Consider the following 27,519-nt stretch of genomic DNA (forward strand, 5'->3'; position numbering starts at 1 on the left):
TACAGGGAGTGATTTAACCTTTTTAAAATGCAAGCAAATATTAGCATGTCAAAGCTTCAGAAGTACTGAGTGACCCATTATGAGTGCTGATCTAGTGTGTGTGCATTTTCCTTTAAAGTCCACACACTGTTATAATTTTGTCCTGCAGCTCCTTAAGATCCTCATTTATCCCAACAACAAGTTACCTGTCCTCAGAGTACTCGTAGTCCGAGTCACCGGAGCGCTGGTGCTCCAAGTGGGAGTCATGGTAGCGGGAGGGGGAGTGATGGGGGTTCTGATGGATCTCATCCAGACTCCTGGTGAAATCAAAAGGAGAAAATGAATGCATGGCTTTTATGATAATATATTATATTCTGATGATTCAATATGTCTAACCTTAATTGGTTGGATCTGATACAATAAAAATACAAAATGATACAACAAAAGGATTCACAGCTAAACTTGATTGTACTCAGAAAAAGAAAGGACAATGGGAAAGCCCTGATGTTCTTACCCTGATGTGCTTTTACCTTCAATTCTAATTAGAAGTAAATGCTGGAAGGTTGATTTTCTTTGAAGATACACTGAGGGCAGCTTAACTTAGCGTAGTTTAACAATGGTCATTCAAAGTGAAATATATCATTAATGTACCAGGATAATGCATTTGGCAGCCTCCAGCTATCAGAAGAAATACTTGTCTTCACAAACACACACTCCATTGACAGTTTAATGATGACCTTTGCATGGGCACGTGTGCAGGCCGGGACCGGGCCCTACAGGAGTCCTCTCTGTGGGGAGACACTGAGCGAGAGCGGTGCTGGACGGACCGCTGTTGTTCAGGCACAGCCAGCGTACTGCCTCGCTCCCTCTCCCTGGAGTTACGCTCTGCACCTACACACACACACACACCCACACACACACACACACACACACACACACAGACAGAGCCAGTATGGACACACAAACACAGAGTAGAAAAAATAAGATTTAGCTATACAAACTGTACACACACAGACACTCCCCTAAAAAGTATTGGAACAGTGAGGCCAATTCCTTTATTTTTGCTGTAGACTGAAAACGTTTGGGTTTGACATCAAAAGATAAATTTGAGACAAGAGTTCAACATTTCAGCCTTTATCTCCAGGTATTTCCATGTGGATCTGATACGCAACTTAGAAGACAGCATTATTTGTAACAGAACACCAAATGTTTAGGTAAGCAAAAGTATTGAAACAGACTTAAAATAGATTAAAGTGAATAAGACATATTTAGTTGCAAATCCTTTGCTTGCAATAACTGCATCAAGCCTGTGACCCATTGACATCACCAAACTTTTGCTTTTTTCTTTTGTGATGGTTTTCTAGGCTTTCACTGCAGCTTCCTTCAGTTGTTTGCTTTGGGGGGTTACTACCTTCAGTCTCCTCTTTAGCAAGTAAAATGCTGCTCTGTAGGGTATAAGTCTGGAGATTGACTTGGCCAGTCTAAAACCTTCCACTTCTTGTCCTTAATGAACTCCTTTGTTGTTTTTGCAGTGTGTTTTGGGTCATTATCTTGCTGCATGATGAATGATCTCCCATTCAAAGTCTGTTACTTAGTACAGGATATTCTTCAGGACATTTCAAATGGTTGTACTGGCTATGGCTCTTTCTGCAATGACTCTGATTGATTTTCCATCTTCTCTCATCTTCCATCTTCAAAATTGCTTGTTTTTCACCCATCGACATCTCTGTGGTTTTCATGTTGGTTACACCTCTAATAATAAATGCAGACTGCACACGCAAAACCCAAATCTGAAACTGAGCATACACATTCAGCACTATTTACTGTTTGAACAATCAGTGTATAATAGGATGCACCTGGGCAGTAAAACACACCTGTCAGTCACATGCGCCAATACTTTTTCTCACATGAAATGGGTGGGTTTAAACAAAAGGTGCAATCATCCAAGTTGTGTATCAGATCCAGATGTAAATACCTGGTAATAAAAGCTGAAATTTTGATTTCTTGTCTTATATTCATCTTTTGATGTCAAACCCAAATGTTTTCAGTCTACAGCAAAAATAAAGGAACTGGCCTCACTGTTCCAATATCTTTGGAGGGGAGTGTACAAAATATTTGTTGATTAATGGATTTGTATGGAACATACTGTACCTCCAGGCATTACTTGTGTATCCTTTTATAAGAAGGCACAAGTTGTGAGTGTTGTGCTACTGACTACCATAACAAGCTGTAGAACATCACAGCAGGACGTTTTACAGACAATGACTAGCTAACTAACAGGTTAGCTAGTCCTGTAAGCTACCCTGAGAAGCTGACTGTTTCTGCAATGTCTCTGTCAGACCTGACATTTTGCTCACAATACTTTAGTGGAGTGCCAGATGGAAGAGATCAAAAACCTTGGGAACATTTAACCACCATAGATGCAAAGACTAATTTAGAAAATATAGGTGAATATGAGAATAGAAAATACATAACAAATGCAATAATATAGATAATACAACCAAATGCTATACTGACACAATAATAATAACACTAAAAAAAAAACAAATTACATTGCTGGCCCGAGTTCCGAAGGTTAATATCAACTAAAATTATTCCAGCTGAATCACTCAATAGCTGAATCGTTACTGCTAAAGATGTAAAAAGAAACAAATAAGCGGCAGACTGTGTTTACTCATTAAACTGTCCATGTGAGAAACTATATGCATTTGACATTTGGAAAGGCCAAACATGAACCATAGAAATGTCTAAATATTTACAGCAGGTTTACATTTGTGTGACAGTAAAAGAAGCCATGGCAGAAACAGTCAAACAGCAAGACACTTGTAAGGATCCTACTGGCCAAAATAATTCTAACTCAGGTTCTGCCATACACATTAAAGATCCTTTCAGTGACACACACACAAATGGAGTAGAAGCATGCAGGAAAATGCCAGGAGACTCAGTGGAATGACAGCCAACTACTGTAGGTTTACAGTCTAACATGCACTCAGTGCTTCAGTGTTTCTACGGCCCAGCAGAAGAGGAGAAACTGCAGCCTCACAGAAGTATGGTACAGATTACAGTTGTATGAAGGCTGTGTACTTCAACACTGTAATTCAAAATGAGCTAAGTAGCAATATGATGAATTGCAAAAAGATACAGAGATATTACATATTTTCTGTATTTGTGGGTGCAACTTGTGGTGAAACATATAGTTAATTCAGAATGAGGGAATTTTGTGAGAAAACAGGTGGAGAGAGGATGCAAGGAGATGTTCTCTCACCCAGTGCTGGACGCCTACAGGCTACTACAAGGAAATAATCAGTAACCATGCCCCCCACCCACCTTTACTCGCTACCATCAAACCATCATCAAACTCTGTATCAATGATGCGATGAGACCCTGCACACGCCAACACATCCACAACACACATACACAGGAGAGGGTAAGGTTAACAGGTACTGTTGTCAGTCTCACATACTGAGAGACAAAAAAGAAGCTCAGTACAGGAAAGGTTAGAAACCACACACTCATATTTTAGGTTCACATAATAGGTATTGGATCATACTGTACACACACATACTTGTAATTCTACCTCTGTGAGGACACCCATTGACATAATGCATTCCCCAGAGCCTTACTATAACCTTATCCATCACAGCAAACAGTCTAGCCTCAGTCCTTACCCTAACACTAATCTAAACCTGATTCTAACCTTAAACCTAAAACCTAAAAAGTGTTAACCCTCAAACAGGAGTCTGAAAAAGAATGGTCCTTACAGAGATAGAACTACAAGCACAAGTACACACACACACACAACCTGTACATATGCTGAATGTAATCAGACATACTTTGTAGTTTTTTGCTGGGACTGTCTCCGTGGACATGTCTGCGTGGGAGGTATGGGGAAGGCTGTGGTAGAGGTATGGACGACACATCATGTGTCTGGAGTTTATACCAGTGAGGAATGTCATCCAGTAAGGCTGTCTCCAGTTCTATCAGGATCTAAGAGAGGACAAAGGAAAAAATGAAGAAAGTGGAGATGAGGAAGCAAAGGAACAACTGATTCACTGAGGATTCAGTTTTTGGGCATGTTTGCGTTTCTATGAAACCACTTTAATCTCAAGGATCTTTAATGGACAAAAGATTTTCACCTACTGAAACAAAACCAAAACAAAGGCCTTTTGCCCATTGTAAACACATGGACAAAACTGTTGGTACCCTTTCATTAAAGAAAGAAAAATCCACAATGGTAACTGAAATAACTTGAAACTGACAAAAGTAATTTTCACGTATTGTTTTTTAATGTAAAGTACCAAGCTGCTGCCTCACAAAACCACAAATACCAAATACCTTCAATCAAGATTCTTTCTTAAGTGTATTAAATTTAAATAATTAAGGATTCCTGAGAAGTTAATATCAGTCAGTATTCCACAAAATTACAGATGAAGGAACAGACTAAAAATTTAAATCATATACTTTAATTTTGTGTATGCTTCTTCTTCTTCTTCTTAATATTCTCATGTTACATTCATCTTGCTGACTGAGGATGGGAACATTTTTTTAAAAAGCTGTATCGTTACCTTGTTGACAAGCATTGTTCAAATCCATATGGCTTCAATTCTAGCCAAGATCTCTTTGTCTGTAGAAAATTACCCACAATGGATCTATAGCTTTTGATGTAATACAGTCTAAATAATGACATGCCCACCCGCTTATCATTTATGATCACACCATAGTTATGGCTCTAGAGGTGCCTACTCAACCTACTAAGAGGTTTGGTAGGATATCATGCTATAGACCTATAGACACAAATGCTACTTAGTTAGGTTTAGGAAAGGATTGGGACTTGTATTCAAACACTAACCATTAAAAATGCAACATTTGACACTGGTATCAAACACAAAGTCTGATGTTTCATAATCCCTCCCCTAACTCTCTATATACTACGTCACCTCATTACCATCAATATAGGAAGTGCAGGAGGCACCCGGCAAAACATTTTTATAAGTGTGCTAACAACTGATAATAGCTACTGAATAGTGTGACAACACTCAAATCAGCTGGCATGTCACCCACCTCACCCAGGAATTCACTTTCCTCCTCTTGAATTCTAGGCTGGTCCCAGACTGTAATCTCCAGCATGCGTTCTCTGAAGTCTCGCCGATGTACATGGGAATATATGAAGGTCTGATTCCACTTAGGCTCGGCGCTCTTCTTCACTGTTTTAGTCCGCCGTTTACTTTTATCACTAGAAGAGAGGCATGATATTCACTTTAAAATAACAAGCAAAGATGATGACAAATGTATATTAAAAAAATCTGTGAAACAAATAATGAGTACCACAGCCTTACCTCCGATCAGGCAGAAAGTACATTTTTACATATGGGTTTCGAGGTCGCCCGTCTGGTCGGGGTGGGAGGTCTATGGCTTGAAGAACGTTGACGATCAACTGATGGCCCACTTTGTCATACCATAGCTTCACCTGACATGATGTGAAGCCAGTTAACCTCTATCCATATACATATATATTTTTTTCACATCATGTATAAAAATAGGGAGCTAATTCTGAATGCTTTCTGATAGATGACAAAAACTTCTTATTGGACTATTGTTTGTATGAAGATTGGTGTAAATAAATATTTCAGTGGTGTCTCCCTCACTGTTTATATGATTTCTCATATGATTACTCATTTTCTGTTACGTCTGTGTGCACATACTGAGCGATGACTGCATGGACTGATGGGATTGTATTCCTGAAATGGGCACACTTTCTATTTAAATTAATCTTTGTCTGCCCTCTACCAGATACTCACAGACAGCTGTCCAGGGAGTACCAGAGGAAGTTCTCGGAGGGTTCCAGGGCTGGTAGGAGACATCACTGATATAGAGGGACGATCCATCTTTTGGGACTCAAAAGAGCTTGAGCCTGCTAAGAGATGAAGGGAAGAGTTTTTGTAATAAACCACAGGGGAAACTTAAGGCACAATTAGAAGTGCAAACAGCATATTTTTCCCTAGAAACAATATACAGTACAAATATACATATACACAGTTATATGCCCCCGCCTTCCACCTGAAAGAGAGCTGGGATAGGCTCAAGCAGATCCCCTTGACCCTGGTTAAGTAATAACTGAATATTTCAGAGTATAGAAAATGGATGGATGGATGGATGGATGGATGGATGGATGGATGGACAGTTATATGCACACACTACATAAACACTTACTAGATTCTAGAGGAGGGTGGGATGACTCTGGGATCCTTGGGGTATCTCTGTAAAAGCAGAAAGAGGCTCAGTGAACTTACATTTCCATTATATATAAAGCTTGTAAAATCTGGGTTGTCTTAGTGTACATTCATCTTTAAAAAAATGAATGAGGAAAAGACCCATGTCAATGAACAGTTCTATGGTAAAACCCCAATTCCAAGTTGGGACCCTGTGTAAAATCTACGTAAAGAATGCAATGATTTGCAAATCTCATAAATCCATATTTTATTCACAATAAAACAGAAAACATATCAAATGTTAAAAACGGAGATATGGATCATTTTATAAAAATGATAGTTTTGGGAAAGGAATATGCTTCTTTGTCGTATTTTTCGTTTCAAGATTGTGCCAAATATTTTCAATTGGTGAAAAGTCTGGACTGCAGACATGCCAGTTAAGCACCCAGACTCTTCTTCTACAAAGGCATGCTGTTGTCATAGATGCAGTATATGGTTTAGCATTGTCCTGCTGAAATAGGCAAGGCCTTCCTTGAAAAAGACATTGTCTAGATGGGAGCATATGCTGCTCTAAAACCTGGATGTCTTTCAGTAATGATAGTGCCTTTCCAGATGTGCAAACGGCTCATTCCATAGGCACTAATGCACGCCCATACCATCAGAGTTGTACGCTTTTGAACTAAGAGCTGATAACAAGCCTGAAGGTCCCTATACTCTTTAGCTTCCCCATGGTTGCCAAAAAGAATGTCAAATTCTGATTCATCTGACCACAGAACAGTTTTCCACTCTGCCAGAGAAGACGCCGACATTTCTGGATCATGTTCATATGACTTCTTCTTTGCATGATATAGCTTTAACTTGCATTTTTGGATGGCACCATGAACTATGTTCACAGAGCCCATGCAGTGATGTCCATCACAGAATCATATCTGCATCCAGTATTGCGTTTCGGCCTTGTCCCTTGTGCACCAAGATTTCCCCAGATTCCTGGAATCTTTTGATATTATGTACTGTAGATGATGGTATATTTAGCCTCCTACAACCTGGCGTCCACATATGTGGACATCACATTTTTGGTTGTCTGCACCATAATACTTAACTCTGTGTAACTGGAACCTGTTGTACACTTACTGTCCTGTTGCCAATTAACCTAACTAGTTGCATGTTTTTGTTAGTATCAGTTACTCTTCTAGCCTTTTGTTGCCTCTGTCCCAACTTTTTGAGATGTGTTGTGGCCATCGATTTCAAAATTACCTTCTTTTTTTTCTTAAAATTGTACATTTGTACCTCTAATTGTACATGTCCCAAAATATGGGTTTAGGAGAGTTGCAAATCATTGCATTCTCTTTTTATGTAAATTATGTACATTTTTATGCAGATTTTACACAGCGTCCCAACACATTTTTGGAAGTGTAGAAGACAAACACACATTGGAAAACACACATTTACATATTAAGCATGGGGGGGCAGCAGAGGGGAAAGGGATAGTTGTATTGAGGGATTTTCTCTTGGTTCTGAAAGATTTCAAGGAAGGCATCAGGAGAAGTGGCTCTGCCCATTAACTCAACACTACTTACTGATAGGCTCTATAAACTTTTCTCAAGAAGTTTTTGGACAAAATTCGGTGGATAGAGCTTTTAGATAAAGGAAGGAGACATATTAAAAGTGTCCATCAGAAAAAAATCAGTGCCATAATAATGATAATTATTACACATGATAACATTAATCTTACCCTATAGGTCTTGAAACAACTATTTCCACTTGAGGTTCAGCCTTGGACTCAAGTATAATGTTGTATACCTCTTTCTTGGTTGCTCCTGGCAATGACTTCCCATTCCACTGCAGCACCTCATCACCTGGAACCAAGATGGATGAATGAAAATTCAATAAGTTAAGAACTAAGGATACACAGACAAATTTCTAAATTTCTAAAATCAAGTTGCCGATAAAACCACAAAGTACTGCTACTAAATATACACAATACAATCAGTAGATTGGCACCTGCTCGCAGGTGGCCCACAACATCTGCCAGGCTGCCCTTCTTGACTTTGGTAATGAAGGCTCCAAGTCTCCCCGTCTCTGTCATTTTCCCTCCTACCACCTGAACACAAAGGAGAGAAAGGAGATCAAACAGAAAAACTGAAACTGCATGTGGGAAGGTTTAATGTCACCTGTTCTTTCCAGTATACAGTAATTGTTTAAGACCAACAAATATAGAGTACATACTTGTACATTAACTGATCCCCTGATCCACAGTTTTCACAGGTATTACAAAACATTACCATTTCTGATTTAAACAATTGCTAACAGTCTCTGCTTTCTCTGTACATGCTCTTCATCTACTTTATACAAATCTACAACACATGCACAACATATAAAGAGTCTAACAATTTTGTTATACGCTTTTGCATATGATGACAATAGAGTTCTTTGAACATTTGAAAAACGTGAATGAAGAACAGTTTAGAGCTTACTTTTAGGCCGAGGAGGGAGCCAGCCTCACGGGGCATGGCAGACCTCTTGCTTAACGTGATACGTCCAATCAGGTGGTCCCCTTCTTTGGACGGCTGCCATGTAACTGGATGCTGTGGAGGCCAGAAACCAAATACATTTATAATGGCAAGAGGTATTGGGAAGGTGGAAAGAAAAAGTAAAGGAAATATAGAGAAGAGGAAGGTAGAGGGTGAGAAAAAAGGAAAAAGTGGCACAGGTGGGTGAGGGATTAAAATGATGTTAGATTTTGTTTCTCTAATTGAGTTCTGTGTGATTGTATGTGAATTTATCTGTGGCGATTTTATTTGTATTAAAGCATTTGCCAGTGTCTGTCAGTATGCCAGGAGTACATGTGGATGTATGTGAGTTAAGCCTTGACATTAACACTATGAATTTGTTTTGCTAAAACCTACATGCCACACGGTAGGATCTAGAGGATGACAGTCCCAGTCACCTGCAGGGAGGAAGAAAAAAAGAGGGAATTAGTTACTTGGCCAGTAAAAGTGCACAATTCACACAATATACCGTAATCCCAAACCATAAAAGAGTAGGAGAATTAAAATAAAGAAAGATTACACTTGGGCTAGTGGTGTCATATAACCATTATCCTATTATCTGTTTATTTTCATTTTGTCATATGACACCTTGTGTAAGACCTCGAACAACTTAGTCCTCCTGTCTTCATGATACTTCAGAAAGTTACACAAACCATTTCCACTTTGGTAACAGAAAACAATCCAACTGATTCAGTCTTTCATTTCCTTATTGAGTAAGGGCTGGCTGATACTGTATGTCAGTGGCCAAGAAGCTTGGTGTTGAATACAATGTTGAATATCTCTGCCATCTGTGACACTTAAATGCTTGCTCGACTGTCAACTGGATATCAGTTTTCATGCACATTGTTGGAGAAGGCTTAAACAATCGATTATCATTTTAATTGCTTCCTGGGTCCATTAATGTCAATTTGTTTACATTGCTTTAACAGCATGTAATTATTTAGAGAAAGGAAAAGATAAAGTGTTTCTGAGCAATGTGCATTTCTACAAGTGAGCAACAAAACTGATAAATACTGATGAAAAGGAGTAAACTATAAAACAGCAAAGTACTAAATTCTGAAGTGAACTTCTATAGTTCAGGGAAAGTGCCAAAATTCAGACTATTAGTAAATCGCAGGAGGCTATATCTATGTTGAGACCGGCAACTGATTTGATCACTGAGAGGCCACTTGAATTTAAAATGGCATGACGTTTGGTAAAATGCATGTTCAAAAGAGGGTGCTAATAACTTTATTTGTTATCAATCGTCTGTGCCGGGACACTGGCTGTCACTGTATCCCAGCTATTTTTAACAGTGACATATGGTCGGTGAAAGTGGAGACAACTAACTCACCCAGTGTCACACCACAGCAGCGTAAGAGATTTGTGGACCCTACTTCACCAGAGGAATAAAACAACACCGTAAGATCCACCCAACTATCATCTATACCCGCTTATTCCTATTTAGGGTCACAGGGACCTGCTGGGGCCTATCCCAGCTCTCTTTGGGTGAAAGGCAGGGGTACACCCTGGACAGGTTACCCTTCCATCACAGGGCCACACAGAGACAAACAACCTCACACACTCACATTCACTCCTATGGGCAATTTAGAGTCACCAATCACAGATAACCAGAAAGCCAGGCACTTAACAGCAACAGCCCAGATTACACGCCTAAGACCGCGACCATGGTTTCCTAGCTTGGTCATGTCCTGGCAGCACCCAGGACAGCATGTGAAATATGAAGTAATGTGCAGTAACAATAACAAAGAAACAAATGAACTCAGGGAGGCTGCAGCTCAGAAGATCTCTAGCAATGTTCCTGGGAGGAGATCCGCCGGTGAAGACAGTCCCGTCCCCCCTATTCATAAGCAAGAGTAATTGTCATTGTCGTTTTCAGTTTTGTTCCTTTTGAATGTTTTTGCAAGAAATCTGAGCTGGATCATTCTCCTCTGGTCATGTACCGTGAAACTTAATGTCCTCACTGTGATATTTTAAATTTCCATCTTACTTTGGGGGCTGCACAGTGGCTTAGTGGTTAGCACTGTTGCCTCACAGCAAGGAGGGCCTGGGTTTGCAACCTGTCAGAGATCTTCCTGTGTTGAGTTTGCATGTGCTTGGTTTTTTTATTCTATGAATGAACAAAACGTTGAACCACTAGTGTTTTACAACTACTACGGGTTGAGCACAGAGAGATAGAGTAAACAATTTGTGATGCTAATTCTCCTGTCAATTGCCAACACACCACTGCACAGAAACAAGGCAAAAAGAGACAGATTATTAAGAATGGCAGTCAAACCTCAAACAAAAAAAAAAGTGAAAAATGTGATTGAAGTGTGTATGGTATTGATTTTTGTGTCATGAATACATGCAGTACACATAACGTGAGGTTTTTGAAAACATCAAACAAACCCACAGTCCCACTCACATCACCTTCTTAACATCAATATCCCATCTAAATAGTTCCCCTAGCTCACACCAACCCCAACTCAATAGCAAGCTATAAAATGCAATTTTTTTTAAAATAGAAAAAGGACACTTTACTCATCTCACTTACCTAATCCATCTATGTAGGGATATATACAGCACATTAAGCTGCCAGATTTTCCTCATGCCACATATAACAGTAAAGGAGACTTCCTGTTTTGAGGCCCAGCTAGCTAAAGAGTCTTTAAAACAGCTAATAATGTCAATCCACACCATCTACCTATTACCAGTCCCTGAGTTATAGTTATCTGGATAAAAACATCTGGAAGTCCCCTTCTGTGACCAGAGAGATAAGCTTGCAGAACACAGCTAACTCTACCTACTGCTCATTAAACTCTCTCGCATGATTTACTTTAGCCCAGTCTAACACTGCTTCGGCAATAGCAGTAAGCTACAAAATACATAGAGCAAGTATGAAGAAGCCAGAAACAAGTATGCAGCATGCAACCACAAGCAAGCTGGATTTTAGTTGGCTGATGCATCTGGCTGCAAAGCATTACGTAGCAAGCGAGCCACTGACCTAATTCTACAAATCTGCTGGCCTAAATCACATGGACTTTCCAAATAAATGAGAGCTGTCCTGACAGCTGCAGGGTTTAGCCACAGCAAAGAGGTATAGATGACACATGGGCATCGTAATGCACTGTGTGCTTGGTGAGTGCATCTTCCTATCATTAATAATATAGTTTACAGTCCAAAATCCAAATATGTTGTTATTGGATTAGAATGTAAATATCTTTTTATTTTTTTCAATATTATTGCAATTTACCTAAGGTTAATTTAGAAGCTAGGACTAGGAAAATATGGCACATGAAGTGTGGGGAAATGGAAGACATTAAACTGGCAATATTCTTTTACCTAGTGGTTTTTTGGATTACCTCACAACTAAAACGTGTCTGCTTAGTTACCCAATCTTCAACAGAAGTACTAGGTGCAGGTCAAGTTCCAATTAGCCAATAAGCCTATTACTGATGGGACTCTAATACTGCCCACACTACACTGGGCTGTATCCTTGACAATGAAAAAAAGTACAACAAATAAAGTCATCAAATTAAGATTTTTTATCTTTTATTTCAAAGAGAACTGGGAGCACATGTGGAAATTAAGGATGAACATGTGAGATAGGTGAGAGCTGCAGCAACTCATTAAAAAGTTTTGGTGAATAAAAAAGAAGACAGCTGACACTTTAAAGTTACCAACAAAGAGAGGAAGGAACAGTGTCTAATTTAAAGCAAAGGATGACAACAAGCAGTGCAAGGTACTGAAGTTGTGATAGATTTAGCTTAGTAAGCTGGTGGAGTGAGCACATCTGTCTGACTGACCTTTCTCGCTGATGCTTTCCATGTCCATGTCCTCACAGCTGGTGTACTCGGGCGTGGAGCCGCCCTCCTCCTCTGAGCTGCTGATGGACATCTGCCTCTTGTTGACTCCGCGCTTACTCTTGTATGACCGTGGAGGGGGCGGCCGCAGAGATTCAGACTGGTCCGAGCTCTGAGAGTCCTTCCTGAGCAGTTTATCCCCACCCTTGTCCCTTGGAGTTCGTGTTGTACCAGGCTCTAGACGGCCCTCTTTCGGACCCCAGTCTGGAGGCACCGGTCCCCCAGGCTGGGGCCCTGATCTCAATCCACTGCCAGCAGGTGGCCCTCCCCCTCCAACCCCCACGGTCCTATCTACAGAATATGCTCTGTGGTTCTCCAAGAGGGCTTTGTGGTCACCCTCCCCACTTCCACTCCTCCTAGACAAACGGTTTTCAGGCACCTCACCTACACTACATCCTCCACCTCCCCCTTCATTAGGCCCCAGTCCAACCTCATTGATTGCCAGATCACTGTGGCGGCGTTCGTGGCGTACCTTGGACACCTTAGCATGCATGCGCATCTCCTGCTCTTCCTTCTGTGGTTTCACTGGATACCTCGCCAGGTTGGGGTCACTACGGTAACGATTCTGGAACTCCTCCTCACGGCGCTGCCGCTCCCTCTGCTCCTCATCCTCTGGCCGTCTCTGGTGTGTTTCTGAATGACCCAAGTTCTCCTCCCCATTCTCGAAGTCCTGAGAATGGATCTTCTCTAGCCTGCGTCCATTTCCCAGCCGCCTCTCTCCTCTGTCTGCAGGGCCCACCCGCTCCTCCAGGGATGACTGAGTTGGTAACTTCCCACCAGGCCTCCGACCGCCACGTCCCATTCCTCCCTTACCATTATGTTCATGGAAGGAAGCTGGTCTTTTCCTGGATAAGATTGATTATACCAATGTTACAATATGGTCTACAACATATATATATAAGTATAGGTGCAACATTGCATTAATAATATTAAAAAATATCTAACAATTTTTTTTATACAGAAATGCCCTCTGATAAGAACCTTCCCTTCAATATTTGAAAAACCTTGATTTAATCACTTTTATTCAAACAGACTAAAACTTCTACTACCCAAAATCAGACACTGATGAATTCTTACCAAAATCAGCCACTGCATAAAAAACTAATGGACTGAGGAAAGACCTCTCAAGACTAAAACCTGTGACCTAGCTTATCCTAGGGATTAAAAAAAAACAACAGGAGCTTCAGCAAATATATACTACCAAAAAATTGGGTCCTGAGCCTAGAAGCATTCCATGTGTTCACTGTTTTGAAAAAATATGATTCCATCTAATTTGCATCTTGTTATAATAAGAAAATGTGAAGTTTTAACATGTAAAACATTCTCCAATGGCCCATTGTTTAATGTGTATCTTTTGATGCCATACTTTTCTCTAGGCGGTTCACTCTGGGAGCGAGAACCAGGCATGGTGTCTGCACCCTTGGTAGCAGTGACACCGGTGGATGGCTGTGTCCCGTCTGGCCCAGCGGTGATATTGGAGCTGGAGGGTGGGGCTTGGGACCTGGAGCGGAGTAGCTTCCTGTCCCGTTGGGCCTCACCTCCCGTGGCTGGGTCATTCAATGAAGTGCCCAGGCTCCCAGGCCGCACCCCTGAACTCGAAAACCATTCTCCTGATTTGGTGAGAATCTCCTGCTGCTTACGGCACAGGTTGCAAACCCACATTACCTACAGAGACGGAAAGGAAAGAAGTGTTTGGTTCAGCAGCTTTAGAGAAGGACATTAAACAAAAGGAATACCTAACGAAAAAGTGGTTAGGTATTCCAGGTGTGCCTGAGACACAAAAAATGAACAAATGCAAGGTTTACAAAACTTATCCTTATAAAATAGTACCAAATAATACCAAATATGGAGCAGTGTACATGACCACCACACAGCTATAGCTTCTCATAGTGATTAAAAAGCCTTGGTGGCTCTTTACCAATAAATAAATAAAGAAAGAAATAAAAAAAAATAAAAAGGACATCTTGGTATCAACCCTGTTTCTCCTTCATTCCATTGTTACAGCTAAGCAAATATTAAGGAGCATCACTTTGATGTTTTACCATTTCATCATATTCATTATAATCAATGAACTACAGAAGCTGTTGTACTGCTGACATATGGACTTTGCTTTCATCAAAAAAAAAAAAAAATACTAGTCAGTGTATCATCTTTGCACATGCAGGAAATAATCTGTGATTTAACCTCTCCAGATTGATGACCACAGACACACACAGAAAACACAATCAAATTTGATTCTTCCTCCTGTAAATCAAATTCAGAGACATCAACTACTCACATGTAGCCATGGCTACTGAACAGCACCTCACTTCAGAAGCACAAAAACAGGATTTATCTCCCTTCGCATTTATAATCCCAGTGGTTTATTTTTCAGAGAATAAATCCAAAGGGGAAAAGAGAAACAGTCGCCGCCTGTATTCCACTGCAGAAATGTGGACAACTTGTAAGCAAAACACCTCTGCAAATCCCAACATGTTATTCCATGACAGCCAGTGGGATGGACTGTTAGCAGTCTGTTTAGCTGTTAGCAGATAGCCTTCAGCACGCCAAAGCACATTCATCACGAACTGATTGAATCCTAGTTGGCGCATGTCCAGACTAATCTGAAGTAAATCAGATGCCTGCATGGCCCACAGCTGTCAGGCAGCCACCCAGCCACACACTACGTTCCCGTACTCCCTCTGTCTTTCTCCACCTCTTTACCTCAACTGAAAGGCCTCAGATTAGCAGTGGCCACTAATCCTTTCAGCTCCTCATCATTATTCAACTCATCATCAGCTGACAACACTAGCTCACAACTTCTAACCTATAGTCCCAGGCAGAACAACACAGATCTGAGATTAACACCCAACCCTGGACTCCAATCTCCCCCACTGCATGATTGGATAAGCTACTTTATGCAGAGTAAAACAACAAATACACCAACACATCCCTTAAATGTTAGGCTATGGGCACATTTCAGCTGGCACTCAAGGAATATTGTGTAGGCCTGTACCAATCTTCAGTACTATGGACACTTTCTGGATGGTACAACAAGAATAAAAAAATTTTCAGTACCAAAAGTTAGCACTAAATGTCTGCTCAGATCATACCTAATTAATTTATTTGCAAATGGTTTATGCAAAGTTCCAGTGCTGAAAAACAAATAACTGTACTTAGAATACAGAATTATCATTTTTCACTGTACTGATCATTAAAACCCACACTGTTCACTATAATAGGCTCTGACTAGTGCCCTGTGTTTATTGTGCAGGCAATAGGAAACAGGTTATTTTTATAACATGTTTGTACCAATGAACCAAACAAAACTTGAGGATAGGCTAACTATTCCATATGACTTAGTTTGACATGCAAACCATGCTGAAAAAAACTTGTGAAACACAACCACAGAGAGTTTTCAAGTGGACAGCTATGATGTGACTACATCATAAATGTGAGGTCCAATTGTCTGAAATAGGGTAATTAACCTACAATGAATACCCAGACCGGTTTCCAATCAGCTCCATACCATTTCATGATTGCAGAAAAATTAAAACCACCATAGGCTGGGTTGTTCAGTCATACCAAAATCATCATACAATCAGGGATTTTTAAAATTACCATTATTTTACAAAGGACAAACTTATGGATAAAATACAAAATATTTTGTTTTTGGCAACACTGGAAGTACAGTATGATATGGTTGCCATTGGCATCTAGTATCTAGTATCATAAAAATTTCAGACAATACCCAGTTATATTATTCGGAATTTGAGTATTTATGGGCTGCTTTGCCAACCTAGAGGAGCAAATGCTCTAATCCACAAAGTAATTTCTTGACTAACAGCATCACAGGATGATTCTTCATGGCTCAGTGTGTTCTTAAACTAAATAGGACAGACACTGATAACAGATCTTTATCTCTATTGCCACACCTTTCTGTATTTGTTATGTGCTTTAAAGTAGTATGAAATACAGAAGTTAGGGCTGTGCCAAATATCAAATTTTATGTTGCATTAGATTAATAGACATAAGATTAAGGTCGATATGGACAGGTCTTCCAGCTAATCACACAGAAGAAATATAAGACTGAGTAGTGAGGCACAGGTTTAACACGTGTTTACGGTTTCCACCCATTTGTGATATAACTTTGCTCTAACAACTCATTCCTTCATTGTTTTGACAGAAAGCACGGACAGCCAATGATAATGATGTTGTTTGCTGAACCAGTCACATGTCTGGAAGAGAGTTAGAGCACATCAGTTAGGTTGACGCACACAGCACAGAGCGTGGAGGAGCAGCCTGCAGCAGCTCATATGCTAATGTTTGGGCAGCTGTCACTGTGTAAGATATTTCCAATATTTAAAATTCGACAAGAAGCAAAGAATATACAAATGTTCCACTAAAGACAGTTAATACCACTAACCTCATTTATGACCTAAAGCAGTGTCATCCTCTAGAGCACATAAAAAGCAAGATGCTCAGTTTTTAGATAAATAAAATAAAATAAAATGAAGAATATACAAATCAAAATTAACCTTATATCTCTACATGTCATTTAGGAATAAAAAGAAACCTTCACGTTTGACTGAAATAGTGCTTTGGTTTATACTGCGACATATATCGATATTGACTAATATGAAAAAAATTATGATAACATTTTTTTTTCCATATCACCCAGCCCTAACAGAAGTTTTACTCCACATGGGCACGCACACACCTACACAGAATAGTATACACATAATCTAATGCTTCACTGTGCTCCATGTTCCTGGACAGCATGAAAGATACCATAGGGGGATTTAACTGTGTGTGAACTGAGTGGGTGTGCGTATGTGTTTACATATGATAAAACAGCCCCACCCTGTAGTTTGTGTGACACATATGTTTGCAGAAGTGCTTGCTGTTATAGTGTCACCTCGAGTTAATTTCACTGCCTCACTGCATGGCGTAGAGCACGCTGTGTTGTGAGAATATGTGTGGGTGTGTGTACAGTATGTATGTATGTAGGACAACTCTTTTTGCCTGGAAGGCTGAGGTGTGGGTCACTACTTATAGATGAGATCTCTGTTATGCAATAATATCAACCTCCTTCTGCCTAAAACATGTGCTTCTCCATGGTAACCAAATCACAAAGAAGAGCCCTTGAGAGTAAGCGGGACTAATCAATATCAGTGTGTGTCTGCAAAACAGAAAGAGAAACAGTGTGTGTCAGTACTGGAGGACAATCACAAGAGGAAATTATAAAAAAATATATACAAATGCCGTTTAGACTATCTCGACTTGTTATTTATTTGGAATTCCTTTCTGACATAAACCTTTGCTTTCTCTTTTTTGTATTCCTTTCCTTCCTTGCCTTTATTTCCATCTATTTTCTTTTGTCTTTCTTTTTCCTCATTTCCTTTTGTTTCCTGTCCTTTCTTTCACTTGCCTTTCCTTTTCTATTTCCTCTCATCTCCTTCATTTCATTCCACCCCTCTCCCTTTTCCTTCATTTTGTTTAATTTCGTTTTTAATTTTGATGTATTTAGTTTCCTTTCTTTTGCTTTTTTTGGCTTTTTTTTGCTCCTCCCTTCTTCCTATCTTAGTTTATTTTCCCCTTTGTCATCTCCTCTCCTTTTGTTCTTTGATTTCCTTTCCTTTCCTCCCCTTTCCTTTCTTTCCATTTCCTTTGCTCTATTCTGTTCTTCTCTCTTTTCATCTCCCCTCACCTTTTAGGTCAGCTGACACACCTGGCTGACTTGACAAATGAGGACACCGTGCACCTGCCACTCATAATTCTTTATCCTATATCCCCCTTCCCTTCAGCTTCCACCCCTAGTGCTGCTCCATCCATCTGTGGACAAAATGGTGAATGCATGTGCTGCTGCCAACACCAGCAGCTTTCCACAGCAGCTCACAGTGAGAAGAGGCATTCATTTAGGCCGAATTGTGTGAACATCAGCTTCTCCTTAAATGGGCAGAATAGATGGGAGCCGTGGGGGGCAGTGGAGGAAGTGGCTGGCGAATGTGTGTAGCGACCCCACCCTCAATGTACTGTATAAACCTACATACACACACATGCACACAGCTCGTCAGAATGACAAATAAGGCAGAGGTGGCTGTAAACTGCCATTACTCAGGGAACGGTAAATCCTGAATGGTAGAAAGAAAGATGACTGCAAAAGACATAATGCCCCATTTCCTCTGGTAGGGCAGTAGATCAACTGCTAGCGGACCAAATCAGTGGTGAGGAAGGCTGAAAGAAAAGCAGAGCTGTTGGGGATGTGAGTCCACACTGCTTTTACATTTTTCAGCTTAATATAATGCAAAAGACTTCTGATTTGGCTGCGATGATTATAATAACAGGACAAGGATGTAATTTATCAAAACTGTGTAAGAAACTTTTTTTTAAATCGTTTCCAACTCTTGTGATTTGGTCACATTGATTGTTTTACCAGCAGTGAACTGTATCTTCAAAGCTGTTTCATGATTTCTCTTTCATGAAAGATGTCTATTGTCTCCTTAGCAACATTTCCACAGACTCCACCATCTATTTTCTGTTTTTATCAGATAGTTAACAGCAGAGAGAGAACAGGAAACAATGGAAGAAGGAGATGGGGAGTGAAAGCTTCAAACCATCATATTTTAGCGATTTTGGCCATCACCAGTCCAGTGGGGCAATTTATCACAAACATTTGAACCTCAACTGTTTATAAGCTCTCAATCTGCAGGAAAATAGCAGGCACACACAACTACTGAAAGTTCAGTAGGTTAAACTTACACAGTGTTCTGTCACAATGTTCCCAAACAGACAGTCTGGCTAATAATCTCCTCCAAATCCATTTGATCAACCTTGAAGTTTCTCTAAAATCTCTCTGACTCTTCTCATCTCAGTCCTTTTTAGTGATATTGCCTGATCTCATTATAATTACAATGGTGAGTAAAGTTTTAAGAGCAGAGGTAGAAATGTAATTAGCTCTAATTATCCTTTAGGTCAACAGACATTATGTCTGACGGCACATGTGAGCTTCATGCTTCACTTGAGTCTTTTTGATGAGTGTGATAGCAATAGTAGCAATATTGGAATTTACAAACAAGACTGTTTTTGCTTGATCTGGTCCTATTATTAGACATACAGGTTACATATGTGAACCAGCCTCATAAACACAGCTGTTGAAAGTCAGAAAATAGGGCAAATGCATGCTGGTTTGACAGCAGACAGGGAGATAGAGACAGAGTGAAAAGGGAGGATAAAAAGTTAAATGGGCATCCTTTAAGATGGACAGAAGGAGGCATCAAAGAGTCTGTGTTCCTGGCTGCTACAGATACGGTGGTGAAGGAGTGGAGCAGGGGAGTGGAGTGTGACGAGGAAGAGGGAGAAGCAGGTTAACTATCTGAGAAACATGATTAAGATTATACAGTGCTTCCTCCCTTCTGGTAAAAAGTGCAATGTCAGCTTAATTCACTAAACAACATGCCTCTGTGTGGCTCTATTAGTGTGGATCTGAACATGTATTTGTGTGTTAGTGGTAGACAGAGTACTACTACTATTAAATGAACATAGAAAACAAATGCGGAAACATGTAAATGTTGCTGTGTGAATAATAGTCAATAGTCAAAGCTGTATTTGAATAATATCACAAAGGACCTATTTAGCCACATCATCAAACAAAATGCTTAGTTTGCTACTGATTGGTACAGGAAGATGTGATGAGTGTTGTGTGTTCATTCAGGTTCAAGTGCATTTCTGAGCATGTTTTTTATACCACTGTAAATGTAAAGTGTGTGCGTGTGTGTGCGTGTGTGTGTGTGTGTGTGTGTGTGCCAGGACAAAGCAAATGCCTGCTCTCCACTGGAAGTGAGAGCTCATCTACAAAGGATACAGATTGTCAGCAGTTTGTCCCCTTTCTGCAAACCATCCTGAGCTGACATTACACACTTAAACAAACACATGGCCATTAACAGACTTTAGCACCAGCAAGAGCAGGGTAGTTTGACAAAGGACTATGAAATACAGCTTCTATACACACACACACACACACACACAGACACACACATTTAAAGTCATTCAATGGCCTTTAATGTGATAATAGTTATGATCCAAGCTCCACCCGAAAGCTCAGTGGGCCATCATCATGCAATACATCTTTGTTGTCATGGTTTAAATAATAAACATTGGAACATACCTACTTTACACACAAAATTATCTAGTTAGATTGAAGAAAAGATTTGGGGCTTGACAACCTTTAATCAAACATGACACATATTAAGGCAAAACAAAATTTACCTATTTATTTCTGAAGGCAATAAACTCTGGAAGCATGAGAGTGGTGCCAGATTTTAAAAAAACATGTCTTCAATTTTTGACAAAAGCTGGCTTCTTATTTCTAATTGGCAACCATGCAGGGTGTCTGAAAATAACAATTGCTAGTAGATTTTAACAGATGATTAAGCTACTGTCAGCTTTGTGTGTTCTTTAAAACACTGTCACCTGCTGACAGTTTCCCGCTGACTTATTCTAAAAGAAGAATCTTGTTAAAAGGATGATACTTCACTCTCCCAGAGGCTTTTGGGATAAGTCAAGGACAGTAGGTCAAAAGGATGAGGCTTTGGGCAAATGTAAGGCTTTCTTTTAGCTGAGGTTGGCTGTGTAAACTTCTCCAGATCAAATAAAAAGCAGGACATTTACTTAAACACTATAAACTACTACTAATAGAACAATCTGTTCCTTTTACTCGTTTGGTTTTTGGAAAGGTGATAAAAGAAGACCAAGCTTTTGGACAGTATCCTGCTATAGTTACAGTCACAGGACATGGACATGTGAGACAGTCCAAAGCTTGACAGTCCTGCTGTGACTAGTTACAACTGCTATGCTATGATTATACACAATGACCAACATTTTGTATGACGGAAATTTGTCCAACTTTTCTATCCTTACTCGTCTACTACCTTAACTGTAGACATGAATAAAGTAACACAATGAATCCTATACCTGAAGATGTAAGAGTTGAGCAATATCCCAAACTAATCCTTACTGTCTTTCCCTTCCTACTTCCAAGGGCTCTGCAGGAAAAAAACCTTGGCAACATTTTGCAGTGGCCAAGCATTACAAGGAAGTGCTAAGTGGACAAAGTGAAACATATACTGGGCCCCTGCCCATCTCCCCTTGGCAAGGCTGGTCTGCTCTCACACACAGACTGGGATAGCATGTACAGGCTTTGATTGTGTGCTATGCAATCAAATAAAAGGTGTGTAGGATACTTTTGTCTATACATGCCAACTGAAATACCAATCTATCATCCTCATTTTTGTCAAGTATTTATCATTTTATCCATCGCCCCCTCCCAGCGCAGCCATGCCTACAGCCATAGGGAGAGGGATCAGGATGGGTCAGACAGGTTAGACACTCCTGCAGACAGTCTGTATTGTGGCTCATGCTCACGCTGCCTGCCAGTTAAGTTTTCAGGGTCTGCATTCATTCACAGAATTAGAGTTCTGCTGCAGGATCAACAGCCGACTGCTCTAAGACCGCTTATCCACAATGATCTGAGAGAGTCAAAAACTTTTGTCTGAATTCCTGTTCTGATACTGTGAATGAGCACAGACCTGAATGTGGGGGGAAGACAACAGTAGTGACCCATGCATCAAAATCCATCACCCAGCAAGCCTTACCCTGTCCTTCACTATGAGACACTTTGCAAGAGGAGAAGACAGACAATGGACACAGGTTAGTCAGGGTTTACACCAAAGAACAAATCTGCTGAGGACAAGAATAGTTCCAGGTGGCTCCATCCCACACAGCACAGAAAATTCTCTGAGAAAGATATCTAGCAGTGACTCCTGTTCAGTTAAATCAGTAATCCAAAAGTGGATTTGTACACACACTGGCTCCGTTCTAATCCAATAGCATGCTCTCTTACATCTTCAGCAGAGAAAATATATGTCTGGCTGATGTGGAAGAAACTACAGTTATTTTACAAATCCTTCTCAGGGTAGAAGTCAACTTGTAAACAGGCAAGAGAGATGTCAGTTTCAGATTTGAACACAGCCAGTGCTTTTAACTTTAGGTGGCACAAATATCACAGTCACAGCATAGAGAAAACACAAAAAGATGCTAACCACTTTGTCCTCCTTTTGTGGCATGCAGTCCAGGTAGCAGTGAGAATTGAGAAAAGTGAGGGAGCAAATGGAGCAAAACAGGAAGGGAGAGAAAGAAACAAAAGATTACAAAAGATATAAGGAACAGAGATGCATAGAGGGTGAGTTGGTGAAATGGGGGATTGGACAGATTGTGGGTAAACATGGGAAAAAACAAAGAAGAAAGGGGGGAAAGAGGATGTGGTGCAAACATTTGTTAATTACATTCTGCAGAATTGATACACATACTTCATTATTCAGTGATAAAGAGTGTGAAGCGGTGGGGACAACAGTATGTGGATGTAAGTGACCACTGTGACCGTGTTAGGCTACAACAACATGCATGATCAGCTTGGCATGGCCTTAGTGACTCATGAAATATGACATCAGGATGTGTCACAGCTCCTCAGCACAAAAAGAAAACAGGGATACCAAAAGCAACACGGAGAACATTGTTTTACTACCTTTACTAAACCTATTTTCTTAAGTGTTTGAACACTAAAGCATGTCTTTAGGTGCTTCCTGGGCGGCCTACACGATGAAGAAATTTGAACTTTAGATGGATCAAAACAAAACATGAAAATTTTCACTAGCACTGTTGCTGAATGTTGTGCAGAAGTGACACAACCATGAGGACGTTCCCATTGGTGGTGATAATGCAAACAGAAAAAAGATCCTTATGGTCTATAGTTCTCGCATATGTTTTTCACTGGGATAGTCCCTAGACCTGAGTCCTTAGAACTGTTTGGTCAGAAAGCGCCTTTGGGCCGGCAAGACACACAACACAAAAATGATCCAAAATTAACTGTGTGTGTGTGTGTGAATTAAAAGCAAGTTGTAAAAACATGTACATACATACATAGTTGGAATATATATTTATACTCCTAATATATTGCTGAACAACAGCAAAGCAAAATTCTAAAAGCTAACACTGCTAACTGGAGGACAAGACAGTGTGCTTTGTTTTATGTAATAAATCAATGTTGTTTTACATAATAAAACAAAGCTCTTACTTTCCTAACCCTGTTAATTTGTTTGACCTACTGGTCAACACATGACAGAGGCAAACACTGTTGAGAACAAGGAACTTCACACACATTTCCTCCTACACACAGACAGATACACACATTTCTGTATTTGTGAGGACACTGATATAATGCATTCCCTACTTCATCCATCTGTCCATTATCTCTTTGGGCAAAGGCAGAGGTACACCCTAGACAGGTGACCAGTCATTCACTACTCCCTTATCCCAATCTTAACTATCCCAACATCATAGACCTAATTCTTACCTGGACTTGACAAGCAAGTCTTAATGCTCAGAGGTATGAAACAGTGAGGACCAGCCACAATGGTCTCCCTTTCTCAAAATATCTTCACTCACTTTGTATTATAGTCGAAACAGTCCTCACAAAGACAGAAGTACACACACACAAAACCCTACTTACAAATGTACACACAGAAAAAAATAAACACAACCTACAAGTTGTGCTCTCTTGTCTGTTATAAGAACTTAATAAAACTGTTCATGAGTGCAGAAATTTAGATCTGTTTGGTTAAGTGAAGCAACAAACCTTAAACCGAATTTTGATAAAAACACTGCATGATTAGAGGTCATTATCAGAAATTATTTTGAAAGCTTGTGACAAGTGCTTGAAGTAAAATAATTCTCTATTGTAATTTAATAGACATACTCTACAATACTGATTTACTCTCCACTGAATATATTTTTTAGTTGGTGTCTTCTAATCCAAGATAATTTAATAGGACACAAACATATTCACTGATTACCGTATTTTCCAGAATATAAGTCACACTTTTTTTTCTTGTACTTTGGCTAGTCGAGCGATTTCTACAGCAAAGTGACTTATATGTGTTAATTCACTGTCATTTTGTCAAGTAGTCACTAGCATTAGATGGCACTCTTGACTCAATTGAAGGTAAAACTGTACTGCTGCAAAAGTAAAAACATTTAAATTGACACTAAACTACAACTCCTAGTGTAACACAAGTGAAAATTCCGCCCAAAAGAAAGAGCTATACTGCAGACTTCAAGCTGCAGGTTATAAAGTATGCAGCTGAAACAAAGTTTAGAGTAAGTGTTGGCATTCAGGCAACCTGAGAGAGGAGGAGGACACCGCGCTTCACCTCCCCGATGTTGGCAGAGTTGTTCGACGTTACTTAATATGGATGAATGAAATTTGTAATGCACTTCTGTTATGCCTAGCCTATGTTCTTCATATAATTAGAAATGTGGCTTATACACTGAAGTGACTTATATATGTTTTTTTTTCTGTGACTAATATTCCGGTGCGACTTACAGTCCGGAAAGCATGGTAATTGATTTACTATGTCAAAATGTCAGCAGCAAAACATACTTTCATATAAAGACATACATAAAACCACCAAAAAGGGTAAATCTGCTGGATGTGACATTTTGCACTAGTCCATCCTTTTTGACTGGCTGCAACTACTTGTGTGTTGTTGCCTCAATAGTAAAGCATTCATTACATTCATTATTTAAAAAGACCATAATAGTGTTATTTAGAATAAGGTTTCCCCTCTAATAAATTATTTGTTTATAAAAATAGAATGCTCTGTTGTATTTATAGATCACATTTACATCATCCCGATCTCATCTCTTCATGTCCTGTGACAGCCTGCCTGCTGTGAAAGTAATTTTAATGGAGTCACCAACAGGGGTGCTATCTTTATCCTCTATTCTCACAGGCCTTTGAGCTGTGCATACATGTGGTGCCTGTGTGAGATCAGGTCCAGCTGGTCTGGGCGGATCCTGAACAGATTGGGGACCAGCAAGCCAGGGATGGAGGGCCGATAGTCAGGTCAGATACCCAGGAGGAGGTTCTCTCTCTTAGGTTGGAAGAGAGCCCAGAGAATGTTTGAAAGGAAGAGGGCTGGCACTTAAAATAGCACAGACATGTTTGGTTTATAGACGGATGCCACACTTATCCAATCTGGTAAATATATTTTTAATGATAATAATATGATGTTTTTGTGTGGACCTTATAGTCTTGCAGATAAGTCAATGATGCTGCAAGAGTTAATTATTCCATCCATTATCTATACTCGCTTATTCTTATTTAGGGTCACAGGGATCTGCTGGAGCTTATCCCAGCTGTCTTCAGTCCATCACAGTGCTGCAATGCATCACAGAGTTATTTGAGAAATTTTCTGGACATGTAGCTCTTTCTTTTAGTGGGGGACAAAGTTGCTTTTGGAATCCAAATTGAAAATGTGACTTTCTTTTATTATATTAAAACTATGGTAAGGATTTTAGTGTGGTAAGGTTTTTTAGTATTCCTTATGTGAACTTTAAAACCTCTTTGCATCACTTTTTCTCATTAGTCTTGGTCTTCGTTCAGATATGTTGCTTGAGAAGAGCAGCACTGCCACTTCCTGACGTGCTTGCTTGATGACTGTAGTGTAGACACAGGACAACACAGATGTTGTTACTGGCAGGCTTTAATGTTCACATGAGCTTAAGCGCTTCATTCTAACCATTCTACAACAGCTTCAGACTCAGTGGATCTTGAAGGGACCATGACAGGTGGCAACCCATTCTTCCAATACACTTTGGTCTCAACAAAGTGTGATCAGGAAGCAAAAAAGCAAGACATTCACAAACACGCAGAAGCAAAACTGTGCATCAACTATAGCAGGAATGAGGTGACTGTGAAAAAAAAAGGAAAAAAGAGGGAGGTCAGGTTTCTCACATTGTTGGAACGCAGAGAGACCCGCCCTCCACAGCGAGCGCAGAATTTGGTCTGGCAGTAGGAGCAGACGTGGCCACAGCCGTCTGCAAACTTGGTCTTACGGCAGATCCCACAGGTGGGTGCATCGTCTTTCTGCTGGGTCGGCTGACGTCGTGTCTCCGCCCCGATGCGACGTACCTCCTGTTTGTAGCTCTCAAACTGCTGGTGCAGTGTTCTGATGGGAGGGGAGAGAAAAAATTGCCCATTAGTGATATAACATGCACTTGCAAGCCTTTTGCATTTTAATAAACTTCACTCCAGCTGTGAGAGGGAGATATCTTCCTGTCTAAGTATCTACACATTCAAAAAAGACAAAAACAGAAAAAGACATGGGGGAAATATCTGAATAACTGAATAATTTTTAAGTTAGTAAACAGAACCAGAAAGTCAAGTAATCCAAGCATATATTCGGGAACAGCATTACAGTTAGAGCAAAATAAATGGTAATTAGAACACCACTTGAAAGAGGCTTTTTTTTTTTAAAATCATACAGTACATGCAATTAAGTGAAACTTCAGCTCAGTTTTGCTCTCCGTGGCTCACAGCTTTTCCCCTCCTTGTTTCCCAGGATGCCTATGACAAAAATAACCCAAGCGTGAATTGCAAATCAGGCTATGTGAAAACACCCACAATGTTGTCTCAACAGAACTGTCAAAGCAATAGTGCATTAGCATACCATGGTTATCATACTGGGAACCCAGACGCGCACTTTGATTACCTCGCTGAGTGAGAGAGGTATAGAAGAGGGAGTTGGGTTGATTCACAGCTTTAGAGCCAATCTGCCTATTTGTGGAGGTAAGAGAACTTGTGTTAAGTCTCCAGGCAGCACACAGACTTTACAGTCTGCAGAGACATTCATACTAAATGTGTTAACCCTAAAATGAAAGTTGAATTGGTGGACAGGCTCCTAATTTGCAGGGCAATGAACACTTCCTACTCTCTCAATAATAGCTCAGAAAATCCACAAAACTCCTGAAATGTAACTGTAATAAAGCAGTTGATTTTCTAATTGCATGCTATTTCCCATCAACAGTACAAAACAATCCCAAAGAGTTTTAAATTACGCT

At 40.0% G+C, this 27,519-nt stretch overlaps 1 protein-coding gene across 2 annotated transcripts in view; it reads right to left on the reverse strand.

Moving 5' to 3' along the window:
- rims1b (regulating synaptic membrane exocytosis 1b) overlaps positions 1-27,519 on the reverse strand; it is a 63,470-nt gene that overhangs the window by 21,338 nt on the left and 14,613 nt on the right. For both annotated transcript variants that reach the window (XM_026302606.1, XM_026302605.1), the window contains exons 2-15: positions 26,414-26,627; positions 13,949-14,247; positions 12,526-13,427; positions 9,095-9,135; positions 8,663-8,773; positions 8,190-8,289; positions 7,921-8,044; positions 6,190-6,236; positions 5,778-5,893; positions 5,316-5,446; positions 5,041-5,212; positions 3,813-3,966; positions 717-870; positions 186-296 (exon numbers count right to left, since the gene is read on the reverse strand). In XM_026302606.1, coding sequence (XP_026158391.1) covers positions 186-296; positions 717-870; positions 3,813-3,966; positions 5,041-5,212; positions 5,316-5,446; positions 5,778-5,893; positions 6,190-6,236; positions 7,921-8,044; positions 8,190-8,289; positions 8,663-8,773; positions 9,095-9,135; positions 12,526-13,427; positions 13,949-14,247; positions 26,414-26,627 — 2,676 coding nt within the window. The remainder of the gene's footprint in view (positions 1-185; positions 297-716; positions 871-3,812; positions 3,967-5,040; positions 5,213-5,315; positions 5,447-5,777; positions 5,894-6,189; positions 6,237-7,920; positions 8,045-8,189; positions 8,290-8,662; positions 8,774-9,094; positions 9,136-12,525; positions 13,428-13,948; positions 14,248-26,413; positions 26,628-27,519) is intronic.

Source organism: Mastacembelus armatus, chromosome 1 (assembly GCF_900324485.2).
Source record: "Mastacembelus armatus chromosome 1, fMasArm1.2, whole genome shotgun sequence".
Taxonomy (NCBI): Eukaryota; Metazoa; Chordata; class Actinopteri; order Synbranchiformes; family Mastacembelidae; genus Mastacembelus; species Mastacembelus armatus.